Source organism: Oncorhynchus gorbuscha, linkage group LG11 (assembly GCF_021184085.1).
Source record: "Oncorhynchus gorbuscha isolate QuinsamMale2020 ecotype Even-year linkage group LG11, OgorEven_v1.0, whole genome shotgun sequence".
Lineage (NCBI taxonomy): Eukaryota > Metazoa > Chordata > Actinopteri > Salmoniformes > Salmonidae > Oncorhynchus > Oncorhynchus gorbuscha.
Genome location: NC_060183.1, coordinates 8,710,314 through 8,724,143, shown reverse-complemented (window position 1 = coordinate 8,724,143; position 13,830 = coordinate 8,710,314). Strand labels below are relative to the sequence as shown.

General features: G+C 40.7%; 1 protein-coding gene across 2 annotated transcripts in view; it reads right to left on the bottom strand.

Moving 5' to 3' along the window:
• Positions 1–67: 67 nt before the first annotated feature.
• Positions 68–13,830, bottom strand: part of LOC124048080 (calcineurin subunit B type 1-like) — a 43,976-nt gene continuing 30,213 nt past the window's right edge. Inside the window, exons 3-7 of one of the 2 annotated variants that reach the window (XR_006841175.1) lie at positions 11,556–11,732; positions 9,894–9,953; positions 9,463–9,647; positions 1,897–3,207; positions 1,411–1,857 (exon numbers count right to left, since the gene is read on the bottom strand). Coding sequence is in view for 1 of the 2 variants with exons in the window: in XM_046368492.1 (XP_046224448.1) it covers positions 3,160–3,207; positions 9,463–9,647; positions 9,894–9,953; positions 11,556–11,732 (470 nt within the window). In the remaining variant the exon portion in view is untranslated. Of the gene's footprint in view, positions 3,208–9,462; positions 9,648–9,893; positions 9,954–11,555; positions 11,733–13,830 lie in introns of both variants that reach the window. The other variant, XM_046368492.1, reaches the window with a different exon arrangement.

Genomic DNA, 13,830 nt, shown 5'->3' with positions numbered 1-13,830 from the left:
TGCCAAATTGATCCAGAAACACCACGACACAACAGGGAAACAAAGTGATCACACACACAACTTGTACTTAAAATGTTTCAAAGTGTTTTTTTTTAATGTTTTTTTTATAATTTTCATACAATATCAAGTTTCCAACAGTCCCACAGCATCAGATGCACCATGCAGAGAAAGGGGAAAATAACTATTAGTCAAACTTAACCGTTTCAGTTTCCACACAAAACTAAAAGAGCCCCCGAGTCCCCTTCAAAGAAAATAGAGAAAGTAGTACTTGCGGAAGTAAAATCTGAACTATATAGATAACGGAATGGAAAGCTTCTATACAAAACCGTGTTGAGTACAGTGAGTGGCAGTTGACTTTGGGACCAGGAATAGAATCCTCATTGCGCTGATCCGGGGGGGGATACAAAGTTTAGTTCAGTTCGTTTGGCTTACTGCTCCATAATGTCAACATTTAACAAGGTTAGGACAAAATCTAATGTTTCCCAGTAGATTATTAAATATCGTTGTTACTAACCTCACTATTCACGTGTTTTAACAAGGATTATTTAAATGGATCATCTACATGCACAAGGAAAATCATCATGCAAACTTAGGAGGCCCAAGAAAAGCCACTTACAGTGCCCTATATGATGCACTCATTTTGACCTGAGCTATGGGCCCTGGTTAAAAAGTAGTACACTATGCAGGGAGGCATTTGACACGTCTCACTAAAAACAATGGTTTCCAAACCAACTATCAAATCATTAAAATACAACCCGCCGCCATTTTTGTTACAATTATATTCTCAGGATGCCCATTTCACCTTAAACTTGTGTCAAGTCTCCCTACTGTGAATACCACGGAGGGAGAGGACCGATGAGGCGATCGTGATAGGTTCTTAAATCTGCACTTTCTAATGTACGATCTCAAATGTACCGTATGTCCATTGATCATGTCAAACGTTTACGAGTAACTCCGTTGTTGCATTAGAAAGAACCCTGTACTGTAAATGCACTATTGATTTGGGGGGGGGGGTTGACATTGGCTGCTGCAGCCTCTCTACTAAGATGAGCAAACATTGACCTAATATACAGTCACTATGCTGCCTGCAGTTGAGTCTCTAACATTCTATATTCCCTCAAACTCACTGACATTCATAAAATCTTTCTCATCTCGATATTTTAGGATATTCCTCAGTTTAAGATATAATATAATAAAATACTTAGATGGTCCATGTTAAAGATTTTTTTATTTTTTTTTAATTTGAGTGATCAAGCTGTATAAGATCCTTTTATTCGTTCAATTGTACACAAGGTGCAACAGAACATTTGACTTTATCCCAAGACACATACACACACAGGTTAGAGCAGGGGACGCTGCCACACTACGGCACCCATGGAGCAGTTGCTGTGGGGGGGGGGGGGGGGGGGGCCATCTAGGGTTAAGGGTCTTGCTCAAGGGTACAACGGCAGGTTATGCCATCTAGGATTTGACACCAGCAGCAACCCTCTGGTTACCAGCTCACTTCCTTCAGATTTTTTCCCGTCGGACCCGGGATTCAAACTAGCAAACCCTCCGGTTGCTGGCTCGCCTCTGACTGCTAGGCTACCTGCCGCCCATTTACTTTGCATTGGGGGATTGTCATATGGTTCAACGTAAAAACGTGTCGTTAAAGTAAGTCCAATACAAATAAAGACGCAAAGACATCACTTTCTTGGCGTCTATCTCTACGCTTAGAATAATAATCTCAAAGTATAAACATAATAAAACCATCACTCTAAACTTCCAACAGGTATTGTATGTTTAATGTGATCGGAAGTTTAATTGATCTAATCCAACCTGCTCAGGAGTCAAATGTCTTAATTGATCTAATCCAACCTGCTCAAGAGTCAAATGTCTTAATTGATCTAATCCAACCTGCTCAGAGTCAAATGTCTTAATTGATCTAATCCAACCTGCTCAAGAGTCAAATGTCTTAATTGATCTAATCCAACCTGCTCAAGAGTCAAATGTCTTAATTGATCTAATCCAACCTGCTCAAGAGTCAAATGTCTTAATTGATCTAATCCAACCTGCTCAAGAGTCAAATGTCTTAATTGATCTAATCCAACCTGCTCAAGAGTCAAATGTCTTAATTGATCTAATCCAACCTGCTCAAGAGTCAAATGTCTTAATTGATCTAATCCAACCTGCTCAGGAGTCAAATGTCTTAATTGATCTAATCCAACCTGCTCAGGAGTCAAATGTCTTAATTGATCTAATCCAACCTGCTCAAGAGTCAAATGTCTTAATTGATCTAATCCAACCTGCTCAAGAGTCAAATGTCTTAATTGATCTAATCCAACCTGCTCAAGAGTCAAATGTCTTAATTGATCTAATCCAACCTGCTCAAGAGTCAAATGTCTTAATTGATCTAATCCAACCTGCTCAAGAGTCAAATGTCTTAATTGATCTAATCCAACCTGCTCAAGAGTCAAATGTCTTAATTGATCTAATCCAACCTGCTCAAGAGTCAAATGTCTTAATTGATCTAATCCAACCTGCTCAAGAGTCAAATAGTGCAAAAGAAACTGCTGTTTATTTTAGAAAATGAAATTAGCATCTAACCATTAGTGATCTTGCAGCGTACGTTTGACTCATCACAGACCAGTCCATCACTGACCGCAATGGTGGATACTTAATGATAACAATACCATATGTCCTGGTTGGCACTTTATACCCTACGTTTTGAATTGTAACCCAAATCAAGTATATTATTTAAACGCAACACCTCAGATAATGACACATTTCCCCACTAAATAAACATTTATAGATATACTTGTCTATTTAAAAAAAAGAACCAGAACAAAAATAAATATTTAAAAAAAAAATAATAACATTACAAAAAAGGAAATGTTGACAAAATATAATCAAGCCAACCTTTCCCCTCCCTCCCTCAAACTGGGATGCTCTTACAAACAAAAAATAGCTGTCCTTCAGGTTATCGAGAGGATTGGAGTTCAATAACACAACTAAATTGGCTTCGCGAAGCTTGTGGCTTGTTTAGGGAATAAGAAGTGGCTTCACGGGGAGAGAGAATACTTCCATTGATACACCAAGTGTTTGCCAGACGTCTTGAGCAGATCTTCAGAGACCGATGGAGAAGAAAGCGAGGGGAGGGAGAGGAGCGGAGGGACATGCTCACACGTCTACCACCATCTTTTTGTGTATGTCAAGGCCACCCACCACCTAGGGGAAGGGAGAAGGAACAGAACCAAATAGTTGTTATTGTAGTTCTAATTCCAATTCTATAGTAAAAGCAGGCGGGAACAGATTGATTCTTAATGATATTCAAAATCACGCAACATGATTCCAACTAAGAGAGGCAACTTAACACTAGTATAACTATGGTGTCCTGTCACTAGTATAACTATGGTGTCCTGTTACTAGTATAACTAAGGTGTCCTTTTAACCCCTTAACACTAGTATAACTACGGTGTCCTTTTAACCCCTTAACACTAGTATAACTACGGTGTCCTTTTAACCCCTTAACACTAGTATAACTACGGTGTCCTTTTAACCCCTTAACACTAGTATAACTAATCCTGTTAACAACACTAGTATAACTATAGTGCCTGTTAACACTAGTATAACTACAGTTTATCCTGTTAACACTAGTATAAATTAGCATGTCCTTTTAACCCCTTAACACTAGTATAACTACAGTATCCTGTTAACCCCTTAACACTAGTATAACTACAGTATCCTGTTAACACTAGTATAACTACAGTATCCTGTTAAAACTATTATAACTACAGTATCCTGTTAACACTAGTATAACTACAGTATCCTGTTAACACTATTATAACTACAGTATCCTGTTAACACTAGTATAACTACAGTATCCTGTTAACCCCTTAACACTAGTATAACTACAGTATCCTGTTAACCCCTTAACACTAGTATAACTACAGTATTCTGTTAACCCCTTAACACTAGTATAACTACAGTATCCTGTTAACACTAGTATAACTACAGTATCCTGTTAACACTAGTATAACTACAGTATCCTAACACTAGTATAACTACAGTATCCTGTTAACAACACTAGTATAACTACAGTATCCTGTTAACCCTTAACACTAGTATAACTACAGTATCCTGTTAACACTAGTATAACTACAGTATTCTGTTAACACTAGTATAACTACAGTATTCTGGTTACACTAGTATAACTACAGTATTCTGGTAACACTAGTATAACTACGGTGTCCTTTTAACCCCTTAACACTAGTATAACTACAGTATCCTGTTAACACTAGTATAACTACAGTATCCTGTTAACCCCTTAACACTAGTATAACTACAGTATCCTGTTAACACTAGTATAACTACAGTATCCTGTTAACACTAGTATAACTACAGTATCCTGTTAACACTAGTATAACTACAGTATCCTGTTAACCCCTTAACACTAGTATAACTACAGTATCCTGTTAACCCCTTAACACTAGTATAACTACAGTATTCTGTTAACACTAGTATAACTACAGTATCCTGTTAACCCCTTAACACTAGTATAACTACAGTATCCTGTTAACCCCTTAACACTAGTATAACTACAGTATTCTGTTAACACTAGTATAACTACAGTATCCTGTTAACACTAGTATAATTACAGTATCCTGTTAACACTAGTATAACTACAGTATCCTGTTAACACTAGTATAACTACAGTATTCTGTTAACACTAGTATAACTACAGTATCCTGTTAACCCCTTAACACTAGTATAACTACAGTATTCTGTTAACACTATTATAACTACAGTATCCTGTTAACACTAGTATAACTACAGTATCCTGTTAACACTAGTATAACTACAGTATCCTGTTAACACTAGTATAACTACAGTATCCTGTTAACACTAGTATAACTACAGTATCCTGTTAACACTAGTATAACTACAGTATCCTGTTAACACTAGTATAACTACAGTATCCTGTTAACCCCTTAACACTAGTATAACTACTGTATCCTGTTAACCCCTTAACACTAGTATAACTACTGTATTCTGTTAACACTAGTATAACTACAGTATCCTGTTAACACTAGTATAACTACAGTATCCTGTTAACCCCTTAACACTAGTATAACTACAGTATTCTGTTAACCCCTTAACACTAGTATAACTACAGTATCCTGTTAACACTAGTATAACTACAGTATCCTGTTAACCCCTTAACACTAGTATAACTACAGTATCCTGTTAACACTAGTATAACTACAGTATCCTGTTAACACTAGTATAACTACAGTATCCTGTTAACACTAGTATAACTACAGTATCCTGTTAACCCCTTAACACTAGTATAACTACAGTATCCTGTTAACACTAGTATAACTACAGTATCCTGTTAACACTAGTATAACTACAGTATTCTGTTAACACTAGTATAACTACAGTATCCTGTTAACACTAGTATAACTACAGTATCCTGTTAACACTAGTATAACTACGGTGTCCTTTTAACCCCTTAACACTAGTATAACTACAGTATCCTGTTAACCCCTTAACACTAGTATAACTACGGTGTCCTTTTAACCCCTTAACACTAGTATAACTACAGTATCCTGTTAACACTAGTATAACTACAGTATCCTGTTAACCCCTTAACACTAGTATAACTACAGTATCCTGTTAACACTAGTATAACTACAGTATCCTGTTAACCCCTTAACACTAGTATAACTACAGTATCCTGTTAACACTAGTATAACTACAGTATCCTGTTAACACTAGTATAACTACAGTATTCTGTTAACACTAGTATAACTACAGTATCCTGTTAACCCCTTAACACTAGTATAACTACAGTATCCTGTTAACACTAGTACAACTACAGTATCCTGTTAACACTAGTATAACTACAGTATCCTGTTAACACTAGTATAACTACAGTATCCTGTTAACACTAGTATAACTACAGTATTCTGTTAACACTAGTATAACTACAGTATCCTGTTAACCCCTTAACACTAGTATAACTACAGTATCCTGTTAACAATAGTATAACTACAGTATTCTGTTAACACTAGTATAACTACAGTATCCTGTTAACCCCTTAACACTAGTATAACTACAGTATTCTGTTAACACTAGTATAACTACAGTATCCTGTTAACACTAGTATAACTACAGTATCCTGTTAACCCCTTAACACTAGTATAACTACAGTATCCTGTTACTAGTATAACTACAGTATCCTGTTACTAGTATAACTACAGTATCCTGTTACTAGTATAACTACAGTATCCTGTTACTAGTATAACTACAGTATCCTGTTACTAGTATAACTACAGTATCCTGTTACTAGTATAACTATGGTATCCTGTTACTAGTATAACTACAGTATCCTGTTACTAGTATAACTACAGTATCCTGTTACTAGTATAACTACAGTATTCTGTTAACACTAGTATAACTACAGTATCCTGTTAACACTAGTATAACTACAGTATCCTGTTAACACTAGTATAACTACAGTATCCTGTTAACACTAGTATAACTACAGTATCCTGTTAACACTAGTATAACTACAGTATCCTGTTAACACTAGTATAACTACAGTATCCTGTTAACACTAGTATAACTACAGTATCCTGTTAACACTAGTATAACTACAGTATCCTGTTAACACTAGTATAACTACAGTATCCTGTTAACACTAGTATAACTACAGTATCCTGTTAACACTAGTATAACTACAGTATCCTGTTAACACTAGTATAACTACAGTATCCTGTTAACACTAGTATAACTACAGTATCCTGTTAACACTAGTATAACTACAGTATCCTGTTAACACTAGTATAACTACAGTATCCTGTTAACACTAGTATAACTACAGTATCCTGTTAACACTAGTATAACTACAGTATCCTGTTAACACTAGTATAACTACAGTATCCTGTTAACACTAGTATAACTACAGTATCCTGTTAACACTAGTATAACTACAGTATCCTGTTAACACTAGTATAACTACAGTATCCTGTTAACACTAGTATAACTACAGTATCCTGTTAACACTAGTATAACTACAGTATCCTGTTAACACTAGTATAACTACAGTATCCTGTTAACACTAGTATAACTACAGTATCCTGTTAACACTAGTATAACTACAGTATCCTGTTAACACTAGTATAACTACAGTATCCTGTTAACACTAGTATAACTACAGTATCCTGTTAACCCCTTAACACTAGTATAACTACAGTATCCTGTTAACAATAGTATAACTACAGTATTCTGTTAACACTAGTATAACTACAGTATCCTGTTAACCCCTTAACACTAGTATAACTACAGTATTCTGTTAACCCCTTAACACTAGTATAACTACAGTATTCTGTTAACACTAGTATAACTACAGTATCCTGTTAACACTAGTATAACTACAGTATCCTGTTAACCCCTTAACACTAGTACAACTACAGTATTCTGTTAACACTAGTATAACTACAGTATCCTGTTAACCCCTTAACACTAGTATAACTACAGTATCCTGTTACTAGTATAACTACAGTATCCTGTTACTAGTATAACTACAGTATCCTGTTACTAGTATAACTACAGTATCCTGTTACTAGTATAACTACAGTATCCTGTTACTAGTATAACTACAGTATCCTGTTACTAGTATAACTACAGTATCCTGTTACTAGTATAACTACAGTATTCTGTTAACACTAGTATAACTACAGTATTCTGTTAACACTAGTATAACTACAGTATCCTGTTAACACTAGTATAACTACAGTATCCTGTTAACACTAGTATAACTACAGTATCCTGTTAACACTAGTATAACTACAGTATCCTGTTAACACTAGTATAACTACAGTATCCTGTTAACACTAGTATAACTACAGTATCCTGTTAACACTAGTATAACTACAGTATCCTGTTAACACTAGTATAACTACAGTATCCTGTTAACACTAGTATAACTACAGTATCCTGTTAACACTAGTATAACTACAGTATCCTGTTAACACTAGTATAACTACAGTATCCTGTTAACACTAGTATAACTACAGTATCCTGTTAACACTAGTATAACTACAGTATCCTGTTAACACTAGTATAACTACAGTATCCTGTTAACACTAGTATAACTACAGTATCCTGTTAATACTAGTATAACTACAGTATCCTGTTAACACTAGTATAACTACAGTATTCCGTTCACTCCTTGTATTTTCTGTAATACTGTCTTACACTCAGCTATTCTAATGAATGAGTCTCTTCAAATGAAGTCACACAGTCCCTTCACGACAACCTTGGTCTACTCCAGCACAAACCAACTATAACCACGGTCCAACAGTTGTCCTGAAGATAATACTCCCACAAGAACAGTGTTTCAGTTCAAGACTCTAGAGCAGTGTTTTCCAACCTGTGTTCAGCCAATTATTTTTGATAAATGTAATTAAATACAATTTTATTTTCCAAAGAAAATAACAGTTGGGAGTATTAATTGTATTATAAGCAATTTGCCATTACTTTTCAAAATTCCAATAGTTTATAATAATAATAATAAGACTAATTTGTTACATTCACTGCTAAATTTACTGCCAATGGTGGTCCTCGAGAGTTTTTGACGGTGATTTGGTGGTCCCCGGGAACGGAAAAGTTTAGGAACCGCTGCCTTAGAAAAATACGTGCCTAATATAGCTTATTCAGAAGCGTGAAACAGAATACAGAACTTTCTTAGTGAAATGGGGCTGGAATCATGCTCTATACATAACCCTCCACTGAATGAGCCATCGGGTGTGTTCGGGCTGGGTAGGAGAAGCCATCAACCATAACAGTCCTCCAGAACTGGAGTTACCCCCCAATAGGGTTGCACAATTCTGAAAAATGTCCTCTGCGTGCAGTATGAAGGAAGTTAGAGGTAGTTTCGCAAGCCAATGCTAACTGGCTAAAGTCTACAGGTACAGTAGCATCCTGTAGTATCCCCAGCCACCCACCACCCCAGTTCCCCAGCCACCCACCACCCCAGTTCCCCAGCCACCCACCACCCCAGTTCCCCAGCCACCCACCACCCCAGTTCCCCAGCCACCCACCACCCCAGTTCCCCAGCCACCCACCACCCCAGTTCCCCAGCCACCCACCACCCCAGTTCCCCAGCCACCCACCACCCCAGTTCCCCAGCCACCCACCACTCCAGTTCCCCAGCCACCCACAACCCCAGCCACCCACCACCCCAGTTCCCCAGCCACCCACGACCCCAGTTCCCCAGCCACCCACAACCCCAGACCCCAGTTCCCCAGCCACCCACCACCCCAGTTCCCCAGCCACCCACCACCCCAGTTCCCCAGCCACCCACGACCCCAGTTCCCCAGCCACCCACCACCCCAGTTCCCCAGCCACCCACCACCCCAGTTCCCCAGCCACCCACCACTCCAGTTCCCTAGCCACCCACCACCCCAGACTTACTAAACAGAACTCTTCGAAGGATATCCTGCCGTCTCCGTCCTTGTCTGCGTTGATGATGGTCTTGTCCACGATCTGCTGCAGCTGGGTGTCCTTCAGGTTGTTTCCTACCATCATCTTCAGCACCTGGAAGAGCTCTCCGTTGGAGATGTAGCCATCCTTGTCCATGTCGTAGATCCGGAAGGCAACTAGGGGTGGGGGGGGGTCAGAGAAACGTGGAAGGATGTGTAGGTAAGTCAGAGATCGTGAACACAGACCTTTTTGGTGTTGTATTTTGGAGAAAGCCTCATCATTGATGCTGTCAGGCACTCCTTTTCTACTTTGGCAAGTGGAGGACAGGGGATGGTTTTTGTAGATCAGATCATGTAACTTTGTGTGGTGAGAGGTGTATAGGTGTAGGATGTAGTGGAGATGGAGTAGATTTGTCTACTTACACCGAAGTTTTGACTCCTTGTCACCCTTGACACTGAATTGTGAGACTCCCTCAATGAATTCTGATGGGGGGGACAGATGGTTTAGAGTCAGACATTATTTTCACTTCTTATACTGTACGCAATGATTTTATATAAATCGGAGTGAGAAAATACACAACTTATGCATTCATAAGTTCAATCAAAATATCAGTAGCAAACTACTACAATCCATGTTTAGGGCTATATCCAATCAGAACGCCCCTTTTCCTCTATGCAACTTTTATAGGCAATGTTTTCACGGAGACCGCATTCACGGTGAAACGATGGACATGTCGGCTCAATCGGAAATTATCTTTAAAAATGTCAATTGTGTTGTATCCGGATGGAATCCGGGCTGTATCCGGATGGAATCCGGGCTGTATCCGGATGGAATCCGGGCTGTATCCGGATGGAATCCGGGCTATCTAGTCCTGACGGTCCTGTGTTAAGTGTCTCCCTGGTCATCAAGATCCTTTTTTGTTAATCATGCAATGTGATTAAAGGCACAATGCAGCCATTTTATATCAATATAAAATTATAAAAGTACCTTAGTCTAATGATTTCCATTAAATTAGGTAAAAATAGCTATTTCTCAAGTGAGATTCTTGCTAGGACTGTCTGGATATGTTCTGAGTGGGGAGGGGAAAACTGAGAACTAGGTTCAGAACTCTCTTTGTTATTGGTCTATTAATGAATTTACTGCATGGTGATATGGAAACCTGCTGATTACAAGGTCCTGTGGAGATTGTATATTTAACCAACAACTATCAGGAAGCAGGATCAATGAGTTTGCCAGCTAACTGAGGTGAACAGACAGAAATAATATTCTGGTTAATTAAGAAAGCTAAACTTAGATGTGTGTGTTTGGTTGTTGAGTCAATGAGACAATGCCCATATCAAGCTTTTCTTGCTAAACAAAATTTTATTTCGGACCATTCATTTTCTGGACCGCTCATTGATCCTGGTTTGTATTATACCCCTCTAGTGTAGGCCACCACGTACTCTGCTGGGACATTCTCAGACAGGAGGACAATAGACACGTTAACCAACACTGATGTCCCTGATATTATTGACTTTGATTTCAGCAAATGAGCTTAAATTCAAAGACATTGTCGGCCCCAAGCATTTATTCACTAGTACAAATTGTCATACACAATGGTATAGGCAAAAGCACAAACAGATCTGGGACCAGGCTATAGAAGGAGAACAGATCTGGGACCAGGCTATAGAAGGAGACACCAGATCTGGGACCAGGCTATAGAAGGAGACACCAGATCTGGGACCAGGCTATAGAAGGAGACACCAGATCTGGGACCAGGCTATAGGAGACACCAGATCTGGGACCAGGCTATAGAAGGAGACACCAGATCTGGGACCAGGCTATAGGAGACACCAGATCTGGGACCAGGCTATAGAAGGAGACACCAGATCTGGGATCAGGCTATAGGAGACAACAGACCTGGGACCAGGCTATAGGAGGAGACAACAGACCTGGGACCAGGCTATAGGAGGAGACAACAGATCTGGGACCAGGCTATAGAAGGAGACAACAGATCTGGGACCAGGCTATAGAAGGAGACAACAGATCTGGGACCAGGCTATAGAAGGAGACAACAGATCTGGGACCAGGCTACTCTGGCTTACCCTTGAAGTCCACCTCTCCGTTTCCATCGGTGTCGAAGATGTCGATGACCCTCTGGACCAGCGGGTTCTGCTGGAGTTCAGGGAGGGACATGAACTCCTCCACGCTAAGGGACCCAGAGTTATCAAGGTCCAGTTTCTTAAACCTCTTTCCCAGACGCTTAATCTCATCAGCATCGACTGGAGTAGAGAGAGAGAGACAAGAAAAGAGAGACATGAGAAAAGAGTGACAGACATACAGATGGGAGAAAAGAGAGACCGATAGACGGATAGGAGATAAGAGAGACCGAGACAGGAGAAAAGAGAGACCGAGACAGGAGAAAAGAGAGACCGAGACAGGAGAAAAGAGAGACCGACAGACAGACGGGAGAAAAGAGAGACCGACAGACTGGGGGAAAGAGAGACCGACAGACAGGAGAAAAGAGAGACCGACAGACAGGAGAAAAGAGAGACCGACAGACAGGAGAAAAGAGAGACCGACAGACAGGAGAAAAGAGAGACCGACAGACAGGAGAAAAGAGAGACCGACAGACAGGAGAAAAGAGAGACCGACAGACAGGAGAAAAGAGAGACCGACAGACAGGAGAAAAGAGAGACCGACAGACAGGAGAAAAGAGAGACCGACAGTCAGGAGAAAAGAGAGACCGAGACAGGAGAAAAGAGAGACCGAGACAGGAGAAAAGAGAGACCGAGACAGGAGAAAAGAGAGACCGAGACAGGAGAAAAGAGAGTCCGACAGACAGGAGAAAAGAGAGTCCGACAGACAGATGGGGGAAAAGAGAGACCGACAGACGGGAGAAAAGAGAGACCGACAGACAGATGGGAGAAAGAGACCGACAGACAGACGGGAGAAAGAGACCGACAGACAGACGGGAGAAAGAGACCGACAGACAGACGGGAGAAAGAGACCGACAGACAGACGGGAGAAAGAGACCGACAGACAGACGGGAGAAAGAGACCGACAGACAGACGGGAGAAAAGAGAGACCGACAGACAGACGGGAGAAAAGAGAGACCGACAGACAGACGGGAGAAAAGAGAGACCGACAGACAGACGGGAGAAAGAGACCGACAGACAGACGGGAGAAAAGAGAGACCGACAGACAGACGGGAGAAAAGAGAGACCGACAGACAGACGGGAGAAAAGAGAGACCGACAGACAGACGGGAGAAAAGAGAGACCGACAGACAGACGGGAGAAAAGAGAGACCGACAGACAGACGGGAGAAAAGAGAGACCGACAGACAGATGGGAGAAAAGAGAGACCGACAGACAGATGGGAGAAAAGAGAGACCGACAGACAGATGGGAGAAAAGAGAGACCGACAGACAGATGGGAGAAAAGAGAGACCGACAGACAGATGGGAGAAAGAGAGACCGACAGACAGATGGGAGAAAAGAGACCGACAGACAGGCGGGAGAAAAGAGAGACCGACAGACAGATGGGAGAAAAGAGAGACCGACAGACAGATGGGAGAAAAGAGAGACCGGCAGACAGATGGGAGAAAAGAGAGACCGACAGACAGACGGGAGAAAAAAAGAGACCGAAAGAGAGACCGACAGACAGACGGGAGAAAAGAGAGACCGACAGACGACGGGAGAAAAGAGAGACCGACAGACGACGGGAGAAAAGAGAGACCGACAGACAGATGGGAGAAAAGAGAGACCGACAGACAGACGGGAGAAAAGAGAGACCGACAGACAGACGGGAGAAAAGAGAGACCGACAGACGACGGGAGAAAAGAGAGACCGACAGACGACGGGAGAAAAGAGAGACCGACAGACAGATGGGAGAAAAGAGAGACCGACAGACAGACGGGAGAAAAGAGAGACCGACAGACAGACGGGAGAAAAGAGAGACCGACAGACAGACGGGAGAAAAAAGAGACCGACAGACAGACGGGAGAAAAGAGAGACCGACAGACAGACGGGAGAAAGAGAGACCGACAGACAGACGGGAGAAAGAGAGACCGACAGACAGACGGGAGAAAAGAGAGACCGACAGACAGATGGGAGAAAAGAGAGAGCGAGAAAGGAGAAAAGAGAGAGCGAGAAAGGAGAAAAGAGAGAGCGAGAAAGGAGAAAAGAGAGAGCGAGAAAGGAGAGCGAGAAAGGAGAAAGGAGAGAGCGAGAAAGGAGAAAAGAGAGAGCGAGAAAGGAGAAAAGAGAGGGATCATGAACAAAATTACATGAGTAGAGACGTTACATTTTGGTAATTATTTTACACTTATCCAGAGCGACTTCCAGTCAGTGTATTCAACCAACGTAGGCAAGACAACCA